General features: G+C 37.7%; 1 protein-coding gene across 1 annotated transcript in view; it reads right to left on the reverse strand.

Annotated features, from left to right (window-relative positions):
• Positions 1 to 244: 244 nt before the first annotated feature.
• The window catches only part of CFAP43 (cilia and flagella associated protein 43), a 43,080-nt gene continuing 27,764 nt past the window's right edge, over positions 245 to 15,560 (reverse strand). Inside the window, exons 23-39 of the mRNA XM_066555164.1 lie at positions 15,196 to 15,306; positions 14,369 to 14,572; positions 13,300 to 13,506; positions 12,038 to 12,127; positions 11,235 to 11,312; positions 10,290 to 10,415; positions 9,612 to 9,731; positions 9,424 to 9,531; positions 8,115 to 8,201; positions 7,727 to 7,815; positions 7,155 to 7,356; positions 6,264 to 6,376; positions 5,642 to 5,798; positions 4,638 to 4,802; positions 2,606 to 2,686; positions 1,544 to 1,697; positions 245 to 899 (exon numbers count right to left, since the gene is read on the reverse strand). Coding sequence (XP_066411261.1) covers positions 742 to 899; positions 1,544 to 1,697; positions 2,606 to 2,686; positions 4,638 to 4,802; positions 5,642 to 5,798; positions 6,264 to 6,376; positions 7,155 to 7,356; positions 7,727 to 7,815; positions 8,115 to 8,201; positions 9,424 to 9,531; positions 9,612 to 9,731; positions 10,290 to 10,415; positions 11,235 to 11,312; positions 12,038 to 12,127; positions 13,300 to 13,506; positions 14,369 to 14,572; positions 15,196 to 15,306 — 2,250 coding nt within the window. The 3' untranslated portion in view covers positions 245 to 741. The remainder of the gene's footprint in view (positions 900 to 1,543; positions 1,698 to 2,605; positions 2,687 to 4,637; positions 4,803 to 5,641; positions 5,799 to 6,263; positions 6,377 to 7,154; positions 7,357 to 7,726; positions 7,816 to 8,114; positions 8,202 to 9,423; positions 9,532 to 9,611; positions 9,732 to 10,289; positions 10,416 to 11,234; positions 11,313 to 12,037; positions 12,128 to 13,299; positions 13,507 to 14,368; positions 14,573 to 15,195; positions 15,307 to 15,560) is intronic.

Raw genomic sequence — 15,560 nt, forward strand, 5'->3', positions numbered from 1 at the left:
TCTTGTAGTAAGCGAGATGTAATTAGAATCCTTACAAATCCCAGTTAGAGATGGCAAAGCAAAAAAACAGATGTACAGGATCACAACTGACATAGTAGAATTTTAAGCTAAGGTATCAAAGCTACAAGGAAATGGGTTTAGGTGTCATGTGACTTTATGAAAGGAGAAGGATTGACCCACACCATGGAGCAGGGAAATAAAAAGCAGGGACACAATGCCTGAGAAGGTAGATCAGGCTCTAGCAGTAGGTAACTTTATCACAGGTCCTTTATTTTTCTTAGCAGTCATGGAAGGAGCTGGTGGAAAATACACTACACCTCAGTGTAGAAGGGTGAGAGATGCCAGCAACTATTTCAGGAGGCCAGATGCTTCCAAACCTGGTTTTCCTGTGATTCTGCCCATGGCAGCAGCCACAGTTCCTGCTGGCTGTGGGTGATTATACCACAATAAGGCACAGCTGCCTTTGGGATGGGGCCAGGTTGGACACATGGTTGTTTTCTGTAATGAGCTATATGGTTTATATACTAAAACCAGTAGAAATAAATCTCATCAACTGAAATATAATGGGGTTAAGACCAGGTGTAAAAAATACAAATCAGACAACCGTGCATCTTTCAAATGGAAGTTATTTAAAGGAATTACAGAAGAAAGAATTTGTGGAAAGAAAAGTTCAGGGAGAAGAATCAGCTGTCAAAGCTCTTTTCCCTTAGATAAGACCATGGTATTATTCATCTCTGATTTTTAAATAATATGGAGTGTTCTTGGATTCCAGCTTTCAATTTCTGACTGAAGAACTGCAAGCTGTTTTTCCTGTTCCCTTATAAGGTTCCGTAGATATTTCTGCTTCACAATCTCTCGGTAACGCTGCCTTGTGATCTTTTCAGAAATATCCCGTGTGTCTGCAGAAAACAAAGTGTTAGTGTTAGCCTGTGCTCATAGGGGATGTGTGGTCTCTATGGTGGGACCTGTCCTGGGGTTATCCCAATTTTGTATAAATAGGCAAGCATTTAAAAAAAAGGCTCGCAGTTGGACTTAAAAGCCTTTTTAGTACTGAATAAAGCAAAATATTTCAAAAAGACACTGGGCATGCTTTCTTTAGCTTCTACCAAGTACCCACGGTGTTGCAAATCCGTAACTGTTTTCCACTAGTGGAAAGATCTCCGTAAGTTTTCCTAATAGTGAATGCTATTCTTAGCTCCACATTACTTCCTCTGTTCTCTTGGAAGGGTGGAAAGAAGCCCATTGAACAGCTCTCAGAAAAAAATGAAAGCATGTTGCCTAATGAAGTCATTAATGACAGTAATATTTTGACTTGGACATTTCCAGGAATTTAGCTAGCTTTGGTTCAAGAGCCACAAGAGTCTCCAGGTAACTCTTCAGTAACCATGGTAGGTTTTGGCAGGAAGGACTCTGCTCATTGTGCTCATACAGTAACAGACAGGCATTCCTTGCCCCTCAGCTGATGGTGGAGAACAGCACTGTCCAGCCTTGGATTTATTTTCTGAATGTTCTTTGCCTGTGCCTCAAGTGCCACTGGACTCACCAGCTGCCTCGAAGATGTGCATCCTTTCTGACACAGAGACAAGCATTTCCTTCAGCTGCAGGCTGAGCTCGTAGTTCTCCTGCTCTTTCAGACAGATGCACTTCTTCAGCTCTCTGACTTTTTTCTGATGGTTTTTCACATTCTTCTTGTGCAACTGTCCATTTTGAGATGAATAAAGAAAATATATGAGGTCATACAAAAACTGTTCAGACAAATTTATAATTATAAAAAGTTATAATTTTAAGTACTGTGTTGTACCTTGATAAACTGTAATGTATGTTGAATTGACTAGTAGCACATCATAAGCTTTACTTTGGAAAGTGTCTTTCACACATGGTATCTCAGTTTATGGAGTTCTAATTTAAGGACCAGCCAAGGAATAAAGAGGTATAGGTCAGGAAAAAAAGAGATATTAAAGATAAAACTTGAAAGGCAAATGGAGAAAAGGAAGTCAATGGAATCAGTGAGTTAAGGACATGCTCTAAGCTGCTGAAGCTGATGGATGGACTGTAAAGGGACAAGATAAATACTAAAGCTTGAAGAGGAAGAGGAAGCTGATGCCAACTTGCACAACTTGGAGAAAATCCAGTGAAATCACTTTAAAAAAAAGGGCAGTCATAATTTGAATGATGAAATACATGAAGCAGCCAGCAAATCAGATTGTTGTGTCTCTTATTTTGAATACAAAGAGGAGGGATATTTTGAACAGGCTGGTGCTCCTGGAGAGAAACATTAAACAGTTAAAATGGAAAGAATGCTTCATTAGGAATGGAGGAGTGACTTTTATAGGCAGTGCTGTGTAAGAAATGATTAGCACATCTGCATTCAGATGTTCAGGATAGGAAAGTATTTCATTCCAGTAACAGAGCAAGAAGACAGGCTTCATCTCTGCAGCAATCCATGTGTGATGACTGCTTCCAAACACTAGAGAACTGCTGTTGTAGACAGCACAGCTCAAGTTGAGGAAACTATTGAAAGCCAGATGGACAAATACATGATATATAGATATATTTATATCTATATATCTGTGTCTCTCAGATGTGGTGGTTCCCTTGGATTTACCTTATCCATGACACCGAGGCTCTGCTCCATCCCTGCCAGGTGCTGAGCAATGTGGGTGTCGTAGTTATGCACAGTTAGGAACTGAAGAAATAAAACCAGAAAGAAATTATCTTATGCCTGTTCATTCTCAACAATTCCACCCTTTAATGAAGAAAATCATTGTGATGTGAAACTCAAAACACTGGAATTCTGCAGTGGTAAAGCTTACTAGTGATCATAAATGGACCTTGTAAGGATATGCTTGGATGCTGTGGGAGTACTAGACTGTGCAGCTGTTAAAAAGGATGTTATCTATTATATATTTGTAATGGAAACAAGGGCCAAACAAGTATGCTGAGGCTGTCAAAAACCCCAAGCTATGCTTTTGCTTGTAATCTAAGCTAACATAGCTGGAGGCCTAAGACACTCTGTCTTTAGGCTAAAGAAAATTATAGTTTTCTGTCTAGTGGCTTCCTAATCATTCTTACTTCTTTTATTGTTCTATTTGCATAGTAACTGACATATCAGAGAATGTATTGATTTTTTCCTTGACCACACTGCTACTAAAATACCTCTTCATCAAATGACAAATGGTAAACCCCATAATGTTTTATGGATCTATAACAGACAGTAGACAGGTTCCTGTAGATGTAGATTCATCTTTCCAGAGTACTGTCCCACCAAAGTGACAGGGAGAATCCTGTAACTGTTCTAGTTAGAGGAGGAGAAACAGGAAAGACCCAGAAGGGGCTCCTTGCCTATAGGATTAAAATTCTTTCACTCACTGCTTCATTAACAGCTCTCATTCCAAATCTTGCTCACACACATTTTTATAAGCCATCTTTCTTTCTATTCCTGTTGTTGGGGTATCTGTTACCTTGTCTTCCCCACTAACCCTATATTTCTAATCAAAAAATGACCTAAGTCAATTCCCTCAGGGCATTCAAATTCTGATTAAACTGTTAAATCCCTTTACTATGGGCAGCTTAACTCTCTGAAGGGCAAGAGCTCTGCTCATCAGTTTAATGAACTGAGCTAATGGCAACACTGGTGATAAATTTGCCACAAGACTTTTTCAATGCACTAACACAGCACCTCTTTGGAAAGCTGTTCTGGTGATTGGTGTTAGTTATGAAAGTCCTGTGGCTGTGATTCAGAACAAGCATTTTGTAGAGCAGCAATACAAATGAAGATTAAGCAAAACATGTTTTGAATTTTCTTCTAATCCTTTGATTGAATTGCAATATCCTTACCTGCTGTCCAACCCTTTCCTTTTCCCCTGTGCTTTACAGCTGTCCCCACTGCTGTATCTTCAGCCTACCCATCCTTCAACATCCCAACTCCAAACCTTCATGCCACCCACATCATCAGCATATGACTGTAAGTTTTCCCTACAGTCTTCTACACCCCATACTGCAATATTCCCAGGCTTTCTCTACAACCTTTCTTCTTCCTCCTTTCTTCTCCCAGTGGTATCCTTGGCTGTGTCCCACAGCCTTTACCTCTTTTTCCAGACCTGCCAGCTGGGCTTGTTGGAAGCTGTGTAGGTGCTGACATGCTGCTGGCTGCCCCTCCTGCCTGCCGGGCAGGGCACAGCTCCCTGCTCTGCTGCTGGGCCAGCGAATGGCAGCGAGAGGGTGGGACACGCTGAGGCTCCCCCAGGAACTCAGGCTCCGAGCAGAGCAGAGTTAAAAAATGCCTGTGCGATACCAGATGGGGGCACCTCAGACTTCCACTTAAAAAGGACTGCTCGATTTAAGAGATCTGTTCCTTGTGGCTGCAAAATTCTGGTTCCTTATTCAACGCCAATTTTGAAACACTAAGAGTTAGGCTAATTTTGCCTTAATTTAACACTGTAACATCCCAAAGAATTTCATCACTGCTCAATCTCATGAGTAAGACTTCCCTTTGAAAGCTGAATTGCTGACCTATTAGGAATCATGTTTCTCTGGCAATAAGAGATTTATGAGGTATAAATATAAATGATCTTTCTTATAGGTATAGGCAGCATAATTTTCTACAGTTGAAATATAAATCAGAAAAAGCAACTCACTAGCTGGCAATCTTTTGAAATAGGTAGGATTACAATATCCCGAGCCTTCTCTTTCAGATCTTGTATCTGCATTTTCATTTTCTTGTGCTCCCATTCCAGCTGTATTATCCCTTTAGAGAAGTCCTTAAATTCTACCATGGCAGTAATTTTTTTTTCTCCTTGAGCCTAAAAAAATAGATCAATCTTAATTAACACACTTAACAGATAATGGAATAATTGTTTGCAACAAGATGGGCAAGTTTCCAAAGTCATAATTTTAGTCAATTAAACATGCTATATACTGCATGCCTCTTCCCAGACTTTGCTCCAGATGGTTATCTTTTAAGGAAGTTCATTCTCTTTTATGCTCTGTGTCACAGCCTTAGATCATAGAAATAGATGAAGAAAATGACAACTAACATCTCGCCCCATGTATCTATCTTACATAAGAATGGAAAGGCATTTTAGGTCTACAAAATACAAGCTTTAATGTATTTTGCATATGTTACTGAAGGCTTTGTGCAATAGCAGTAAATGACAATTTTTGTACAGCTAGAATGTCTTCAAAAAGAACATTTCATGAGGGTATGAAAAACTGTTTTAAGTATCATCACCAATTTCACTTTACATAAGAAACTATGAATTTTTAAATTTATGTGAGCCACTATTTGAATGCTTCTTAACATGGCTGTAAGTTTGCCTCAAGGGAATTTTTAGACTGGTGCCCATGATATTAGCATTTTCTAGTTACAATGTATGTGTAAGTGATGGTGTGTCTAAAGACTGTCACCATTTCATTGACCTGAACTGTATTGATCAAACATCAAGAAAGCAGTCTGCACTGCAATCTCTACATCATGAGAAGAGACATTAGAGAATGCTTAATAGCTTCTAGATTACAATTGAGCCTGCTGGTGTGTTGTAATGAATTGAAACTAGATGTCAGACTGGAGAAAAAGCTGAGCCCCTGAAGGACAATACATTTGTTTAGGAAGCTTAAATCTCCTCCAGATAATGTAAATTACCGCAACAGTGCAATTCAGTTCCTCAACAACACTCCTATCAATGAGAACAGCATCACTGTAGTCTGGGATCTGAGTACTATCCAATTCCACCTGTCCTTGTTTTAGCAAAAACTGGACAATCAAATTCTGCTGAAGCTTCATCTTCTCCTCCTTCAGCCTAGGATGGCAAAAAACAAAAACAGTATTTAGTGATTTCAAGAGGATTACAGAAATCCTCCCATGATTCTCAAAGTTTATATTTATTACTGGCAGGTGGTATGTTCATGTAGGGCTTACTCTGTTCCAGACTCTGTCTTCGGTTTGCTGCTGAAGTGACTACAAAATCTGGAACTTATGGTATATATATAAATAAAGTTTTCAAGCACTGGATTCCGTTTAACATACACTAGCAATGTTCTGGGGAAAATGTCATTACTGAAATGAAATCTTAAGATCAATTGGAAAGAAAACACAAGAGACTTCCAGCCAGGGCCCATTTTCCTTTATATTTTACTTTGAAATTTATGAAACCTAGATAAAAGAGTGCAGGAGAACAGAAGTGAATAATTTTGTTAGTAACTTTTGGTTCTCTGTTAGTGGAGTATTAAAGATCAGCTGAACATAGGAAAAGATAAAAAATTACCAAGTGAGTTCTTGGAAAGTTTTCTCCAATTCTGACTTAATCTTATCATTTTCCTCCGTTCTTCTATGGAGACTGGCCTGCATCTCTGCCAGTGCTAGGGCCTTCCATTTCACCTAGGCAAGCAACATTGTGACATTCCCAACCTTTTCAACTTTGTCAGTATGTCAGGGCAAGCTTCTTTGAGGACAGAAAAGCCAAGTTCTTAAGAAGATATCTTTAGATATAAATATGCAGCCCAGTATTTTGAGAATCTCAGTACAGCATATAAGACATAAAGGTTAAGCCTTATACTATGCTCAGGAAATTATTTGTTCATATATGAATATTCATGTGGAGGGAAATCATATTTTCTTCTCTTTTGGTCAAATTTCATGTATATCTGTCTCTCTGGATAATTCAGATTTATTCATTCATGTTTTTATAATTAAGAAATACATCTCCAGAACCATCTTTTGTTAAGAATTGCTCTTTATAGTCTAAAAAAATATTGGAATGCATTGGTGCAAGTGTAGAATGCTTATGGGAGAGGATGACTTCAACAGATAATGGGAATCAAATACCTTATAGGTTTTTTTGGTATGGATAGAGAAAAGGAAAATGATGTGTTTTTATTTTTAATGAAACCATATCAAGGTTCACAATCATTCTGATCAAATCTATCCATATTAATATGCTAATTTTTCCTCTGAAGAACTACAGCTAGAACTAGAGAACAGGTTCACCTGTTATTCTGAATTGAATGTAGCCAGAACAAACTTTCAAAGGCCAATGGAGTATATGTACCCTGCATTGTTATTTCACCACTAGCTTGACTCTACATGAGAACTCCACTACAGTTTAAGACTCAAAAATATCAAGAAGTATATGGGCAAAATAAAGAATTTTACATACCAGCTCCTCGCTCTCCATTTTATTTCTTCTAGCTAGACAAAAATGTTCCCACATAGACTGGTCTAAGCCACTAGGCATGTGCTCAGGACTATCCAGTTCATCCATGGCTTTCATTAAAAGGGAAACTGCACCTTGGTAATCCTCAGGTGATCCCTTCACATAGGGGTTAGCTGTGTCAAGGAGGATTTCTGTATCTGGGGTCCTAGAGCACACACAGAGCACAGACAGGATGTACTTTGCATTTTCTGTTGCATAGCAGAAGGTCACAAAAGACACAGAATGTTTCATACTCACAATCTCTTGCAAAAAGCAAATAGATAAGACTATATAAAATAAGAATATTGTCTTGGAACCTGATGATTGCTTAGATTGCATTTAAAATAGATTTTGTGGAGTAAATAAGGAAATGTATATTCAAAATAGCAATTTTTAGTGTGACGGGAAATTAGCTATTGGTAACTATCCCATAAAAAGCAGGCAGTACAATTTAGACTATTAGAATAAATAGTATTCTCATTCTTGACTCACAAGGAATATTAGTATTTAAACAATGGAATCAGAGGGGATCTTACTCTGGTCGAAGTTTGTAAAGTTGTAAAAGCTCCTCAAAGAGATTGCCAGGTGTATGAGCAAACTGCTTCATAAAACCATGTTCCAGGTTCTGGGGGTGGGGAAGAAAGCTTTCTTGTTACCAAAATATTATTTTTTTAAAAAGCATCAACTTGCCCATATCTTAGAAATACAGGATACAGTGCTTTTGCAAGTGCTCCCAAACATCACAGGAATATTTTATAAACTCTTCTATGCACACACTGTCCTTTACTGCCTAATTTCATTGATCAGTGAATTGGCCAGAACTCTTGCTTACAGAGCAGTACATTCTTCTCATTATGAAGATGCAACATTAACTTTTAATGAAACTCTGAATTCTGAAACTCCTTGTGTTTTCAAAAGTCTCACCTTCTCTTCATGTAATGCCTCTTTATAGGGGCCTGTGCAAGCCTCAACAGCATGTTTTGCAGTCAGGATTTTTCTGGCACCCTTGACCTATAGTAAAACCAAATGATTTCAGGAATGAAAAAGCCAGCAGAAGCAGTGAATGGCTATTCACATACAGTGATGAAGCTCACACCTTCTTATTTCTAGAGATAACCTTGTGAGCTATTTTAAGTAACCATACAGTGCCTTCTTCAGTTGTAACTTGTACATACTGCTAGAAGATGAAGAGCTGTAAAATTAAACAAACTGCTGCTTAAGAATGCAACAAATTCAAAAGGCTTTTAAGAAATGCTTACAAGCCTTCTGAAACATTGAATGTAACTATGTATGTTGATACCTTTTTTCTATAGAGATTTCTCTTTACTTTCATGTCATCTCAGGTAAGACCAGTCAAAAAATCTCAAATATTGTTCAGTGGAGAGTTCTTAACTTTAGAATGCAATTTAACCATTGTCATGGCAGAGTTCTGCTATGTGTCAGGATACTAAAGTCATGTTTTATTGAGGCTGTTAAATGCTAATACTCTGCAGGGGAGACAGTTTTGTTGTATGACAGACTTGTTGTTGTGACAGTTTTTGAGGGTTTCCATGAACCAAAAGTTGTACCAATGGGACCATTTAGAAAATGAAGGGAAAAAAATGTGAAAATTGTAAGCTGGTATACACTTGGCCTCAGATGGCTTTAAAACTAGTCCAGCCAATTCAGTGGTGGGGGCTAGATGCCTGTTTGGAATCCCTCCCTGCAGCTCACAAGGGGCTGCTGGCAGCTCCAAACACACAGTGCTCTGCACAGGCTGAACAGGAGAGCTGACATGTGCAGGCAGCAGTATATTTATTATCTGAGGAACAGCTCCATGAAGACAAAGTGGGCAAATGGGATAATATTGTGCCAAAAGCCAGAAGCAACCTGCAGACCACCACAGTAAGAGACTTGCATTGAAACCTAGACCTACTGCTGTACTTTTAGCTTGATACCAGGTACAGAAGAATATTATATGTAGCAAACAAATAGCATGTAGTAGCAAGTAGCATGCCCTTCTGAATGTATGAAGTTTTACCAAAGAACTCCAGATAAACTGAGCTGAGAACCTATCAAGAAAACCAGAAGTATTTATAATGTATGTCACCTGTACAAATTGAAAAAAAAAGACTGTAAATTGTCAGAAAGTCGTTTATGGCAAGATTTTGGTTTGGAAAGAGCAGACTTCACATGAAACTGTACTTTAAACATTACATTACTCCCAACAACAGCATTCCAAATGATAACTTACTTTTTCTTTCTTCTTTTTCATAAGGAATTTATGAAGTCCAGCTTCTCTGGTGTCCAACTCTTCATCCAACAGTAAAGTGTAAATGAGATTGACTATTTTGAGTTCTTCCTGTGAAATGATTATAATAAAAAAGTTAAAATTTCTGCTGCACAGAGGTACAGATGAAAAATTAATGCTTTTTGCAATACCTGGTAGATGACCATCTGTGATTTCAGTTTCTTTTCAGAGAGCTTGCGGACAATCTCATCAAAATTTTGTGTTGTTTCCTTGATGGAAGCTTCAATTTTGTTCCATTCATTTCTCAGAAACTGGGGAAGGCAAGGACAAGAGCAGCAATATTACATCTGGAGGAACAAGTAATTTTTTATGTCTCTCTCGATATATATCTATATATATGAGATGATGGAGAATGCACAATATAGAAATGTATAATTCAGCCAAAAGGCCACAGAAATTACTTGTTTGGAAAGAGAGTTCTGCCAGGCTACAAAGTTATGTTGTTCCAATACCACTTTGAAGAATAAATATAATTTTATTATTTTTGTATGGCATCAGCAACTCTGGGAATGAACCTGAAAAAACACATTTGAGAAATACTGGTACATTTTTGAAGGAAAGTTACCTTAGGATATCACATCTTTTACAGGGTTTTGCCCATAGTAATTGTTATAAGTGGAGACTGCCTGATTCTGTCTTTATTTAATTTATTATTATTTATTTAATATGCCATATGATCTTTGATGATCATTTATTCTTAGTTTATCCTATTTATTAGCATTCATTTTTAGAAGTTGCTTCTGAGAAAGATTGGAAGCTTTGGTCATGAGCACTGTGAACAAACCCATCTTTTCCTCATTTTAATTTACCTGTCTATAATCTTCTTTTTCTTCATTCAATTCATTGAGTTTTTTTTCATATTCTTCAAATACTTTCTTTTCTTCTTCAGTCCAAAGATCCTCAGGTCTGGATAAAAAATCAGGTGGAGGAATATCCTGGAAGTATTGAAGAATAAAATGCTTAAAAAGCAATATTTAGTCTACATCAGCACACTAAGAAGCTACAGCATGCACTAAATTTAACAAAAGGTATTTCTTAGTAAGATACAAGTCTTAAGTCAAAGTAACACATATATTCTGTTGCTTTGGTCTGTTACTTGCACCAGTAATTTTAGTGTATCTATATTGTATATATATCATATATATATGTAGACTCACTGGCTTACAGGAATTCACTACTGGATCTTGCAAAATACAAGAATTTGGTACTCAAAAATTACTGTCAGTGCGAGATACACCACATTTTCTGTTTCAGAACCCCAAACCTAACTCCATGCTCATGTAAGCTTCTATGTGGAGTCCTAATATTCCAAAACAGGTTGATTTCAGAGGCCTGCTTGGGTCTGCCACACCCTTTTTCTGTGGCCCTCCTTCACATCCTTTCCTTTCTCTATTGCTGCACTATCTATATTTGGTGAGTTAAATGAAACATACTGTTTTTCTGTAAGATCACAGCCTTCCCCCAGCAATATAGGTGTTATAATGGTAATATCTTAGATGTACATTAAATAGATGATGTTCCACAGTATTCCACTGTGATAGGAACAGGTGCTGATAGGTAATTTTACACAGGCAGTAGAATCTTGTGGTATTTTTCTGTGTATGCTCTCTTATGGAGTCTCTCTGGTCGTAATGCAATTCTACAGTTCTCCAGCTTTTTTTGGTCACTGAGGTTGGAGATATTTGCTGGTTGAATTTCACACTGCCAGAAGAGCCCACAGGTTTGCTAAAGGACATGGCAGAAACACATCTCACCATTTTCAAAATGTCTTCCCTCCTGAGTTCCAGCACTCCACCCATCATGTCATCAAGAGCACGCAGTCTTTCATCATCCTGGGAAGAACCACAAAAAATATTGAAGGTACAAAAGGAAGTGTAGCAATTGCTAGTTTTGGGGATGATAACAGTGTTCACCTCTAGATTATTCAGTGTGTAAAAGCAGATTGATGCTTTTTGGGGACGTGTGTGGAAAATGCCAAATGTTTCAGTTTTTTCTGGTAAAGTTACTCATATGCCAAATAACTTACTAAAACTGCCATTTTGGCAGTTTTGGAAAGAACAGAGGCATAGGTTACTCCTGGCCAACAAGCTATGAAGAAGGAAGTTGTAATTCTGCATCTGTTTTGGGGCCAGAGCCATCTCAGTTTTTTTACAGATGCATTTTAAAGCCAGAGGAAAGCACTACAGTCTTCTAGTCTGAACCATGGAGAACAGAGGCTGCTGAATCAACAAACACATATCAAGCAAAAAGATCTTGGTTGAGGAGAGGCGTGAATTTGGACATGTATCTAGTTGCCAGCCATCTGATATGGTATTTTATATTGCCCCTAACCACATGTTTAAAGACTGTGAGTCTAACACTCTATCTTTTCTTCCCCCAGCTGACCTATGTAGTTCTGATTGTATATAATAATAATAAGGAAGAGGCACATATCATCAATACCTACCAGTTTAGATTTATTCTCCCATAGCACATTACTGGAATGTTTCAGTGCTGCAATAATGAACCAGCCTAAACAGAGACAATGGAGATGTAAAAGGGATGTTTCTTTACTTACTGTAGCAGCAAGGCGTCTTTCCCTTTCAAGCTTAGCCAGCATTTCTGCCTGCTCTTTCTCCTCTTGAGTCATGTATTTCTCAGCTTTAATCTGAAGGCAGAAAATGAAGAAGTTTGTATCAGGGTTCTTTTCTCCAAATGTGATCACAGGGACTAAGAACCTTTGGAAGAATGGTAGTCCTGGTTTTGGCTGGGATGGAGTTAATTTTCTTCCAAGTAGCTGGTGTACAGTGCATCCCACAGCCTGGGCATTGCTATGTTGGTGGTGAGCAGTTGTTTTTCATTTGCATCAGTTGTTTTTCTTGGGTTATATTCCTTTCTATTTTCATTATTTTCCTCTTAATTGCATTTATGATTATGTTTTAATTGCATTGATTACATTGTGATTATCATTGTAGTCATTATTATTATATTTTATTTCAGTTATGATACTGTTCTAATCTCAACCCACGAGTTTTCTCACTTTTACCCTTCCAACTGTTTCCCTCACCCTGGTGAGAAGGGGCAGTGAGTGAGCAGCTGTGTGGTGCATAGTTGCTGACTGGGGTTAAACCATGACAATGGTGTAATACAAATTCTCAATGTTTGCTGTATCTCTGTTCTATGACAATATTCCTCAAGTTGAAAATTCTCCTTTTGAACAGCAACAGAAACTACATTTAAATATCCTAAAATATAAACCACCATTACTTTTGTTGCTATTAGTTGTGTTTTGTGTATGCCTTCTCTTACAGTGGGATAACATGGACTGGTGAGAGAGCAAAGAAAAATGGGAAAAGATTGATCACATGAGCAGATAAGATCAGTGGAATTTATTGCATAAGGAATACGCTTTTTCTTTGCAAATAATTAATTGAATTTTTAAGTACATTACTAAGTATGCTCTAATACTTCGATTTTTAGTTTAAAACTACTTTGTTTCAAAATGGCACTCAGAGAAAACAGAGAAACCCTTAACTATGGAAGCAATTCCTAAAAGCCTGGTTTGAATGTCAGGAACAAAGAACTTTATCTAATTTATGGGCATTTTGAAAACTTTTAATAGCAATAAATTAAATTTGCATACATTTTTCATTTCAGATCAACTTATTAAGGCTTTTCTCCCTAAAAAGGAAAGGGAAGAAAATGGGCCAAAAAGATGATCTTAAGTATACAGACACATCTGCTTGAAGGTTTTTCAGTACTGACACAATGTGTGGAAATGACAAGAATTAGAAAGCTGGGTTTGAATGGGTCAACTCCAAAGATGCATTTTTCAGACACCTCTGAATCCTGAACGGTGAGCACTCTCTCTGGCATCTCATCATCTGTAAGGCCTGGCTCCCACAATTCCACTTGAAGGTCAAGCTGCTCCAAGATTTCTTGGATCTTCAGGTTTCTTTCTTTCACTCGTGCTATCTCCTGCTCCTTTTTTTGTAAAACTATGTTAAATTCCTCATTAAAAGCAGCCTTCACTTTGTAAATGACATCCTGGAATACCAAAAAAGGAAACAGTACTGTCACATCCATCCATGTTTATATACTAATCCTCAAGTACTCCTCAAGCCATCAGAATCATGAATGTATTTGTGTGTGTGACAAGGAAATAAATGGTAAAACCTTTTTGTGAAAATTGTAAGCAGAGAGTTCAAGTTTGTTAAAAGGACTTAGGCAGATGATCTCTTTTTTCTTTTTTTTTTTTTTTCCTAGAAATTTTTATTCATTTTCTTCTATACATTTGGCATTTAAGAAAGAGTCTGAAAGAAACATGCTGCTGGCAAAGCTAGATAAAAAATTAGCCTCCTCTATTTGCTTTTTTTTTGGCCCTCTCCAGGTGACAGAAGGAGGAGCTTCAAAGAAAAAAACATATGACCTGTAAATCTAGAGACTGTAAATCACAGGTGCAGGGAGGCAGAGCAAAGGATATACTTTCCTGATGCAACCTGCAGTTTCAATATGCTTGCATGTAAGTAAAATGTGCCCATTCAACAAAAAACATTGGAAACTGACTTTTTAAGAACACCTCAGACCTTATAATCATCTAAAAAAAGCATGTATTCTTAGTGGATAAATTCTTCTTTTAGCATAAAGAATTGATCTCAACAAAGAAAAGTAGAACTTTACAGAGGGTAAAGCATGTCTCTCTTACTGTGTCAATTTACTAAAATGCGCCGTGAAAAGGATACAGATACCCTGAAACTGGATAACCAATTTCATAAAATCTTGTTCTTGCACACCCAAGCTGGCAAAGCCACAGCAGTATGTGCATGTATCAGCCTTTGTCTGTGACTGGTGCAAAAGCCAACAGATCCATGAGTGTCACTGCAGTAGGACAGGTTTCAGAAGATATCACCTTCAATAATATTGTCTGATGGAGTTTCTGCTCCTTTGTGTGCAGGTCACACTGGTGGTATAGGATAGATGTGTTCCCACCATACTGAGAGCTCAGACTTCCATTGAGGCAGAGAGGTGCACCATTATTAGCCACTTCTCCTGCTGCCCTCTCTCCTTCTTCCTCAGATAAAGCAGTCTCAGAGTCAAGATTTTTCTTCTGAGCCTGCACATCAGAAACATGGCAACTGTGTTAAGTTTGTACACGATCCAGTGGCACACAATGAAGAAAATTCTAGAGGTTATATTCTTCAATTAACTCAGTGATCAAAATAATACAAGTTGAAATTATCATATCTGGAATACTGGGTCCATTTGTAGGTTCCCGAGTACAACACTGGGAATACTGAAATAAGTCCAGTGATAGAGCATTAATATCAGTAAAGATTTTAAACGTTTTATATGTGAGGACAGACTGAAAGAACTGGAATGGTCTACCCTCAGGAGAAGGCTTGGGGGGTTCTTTTTCCTGTGGAGGTTGTCAAACATGAGAAAAGGTAGCCCAGAGAGCTTATGGATTTTTTCACCATGGAGATATTGCAAGCCTCACTGGGCATAGCCCTGACTAAATGCTCTAGGAATGCTGGACTAGATAACTTCCAAAGGGCTCTTCTAACCTCAGCTATTCTGTGATTATTTAAGACTAATACTTTTTTTTTAAACAACATTTCACCTTTATTTATGTATTTAAATTTTTTTGGTCAACTTCTAGAGCAAGAAAATGGGCCTTAGGAATGTAACTAGATAAAGAAGTGATAAAATGCCAGCTGAGAAGATCATGATCTGTACCTGAAGATCAGCTGTCCGCTTTAACTGGAGAACTTCATTCAAAGTTTCCAGCTCTTCTTTACTACGTTCCTTCAGTGGAAAATTCCTCACTTCACAGTCCGTATGGAAGCACTGCTCAAATTTAAAATAAAAAAACCCAAAGTAAGAAGTTCTTAATGCTTCTATCAGTTCATTTGTTCAATACCTGAATGCTAAACAGTTACAGACTGCTTCAAATCAGGAATAAAATTGAGGATCAATTAGTACAGACAATGTATTAAATACGTTGTATTTAATACATTGTTTTGTGATGTTTCCATCTTCTTCTGTCACCTGTGCATTAAAATTGTATTTTAAAATATAATCCATGGGTGTGGTCTCTTTAT

The sequence above is a fragment of the Molothrus aeneus genome, chromosome 8 (assembly GCF_037042795.1).
Source record: "Molothrus aeneus isolate 106 chromosome 8, BPBGC_Maene_1.0, whole genome shotgun sequence".
NCBI classification, from domain to species: Eukaryota; Metazoa; Chordata; class Aves; order Passeriformes; family Icteridae; genus Molothrus; species Molothrus aeneus.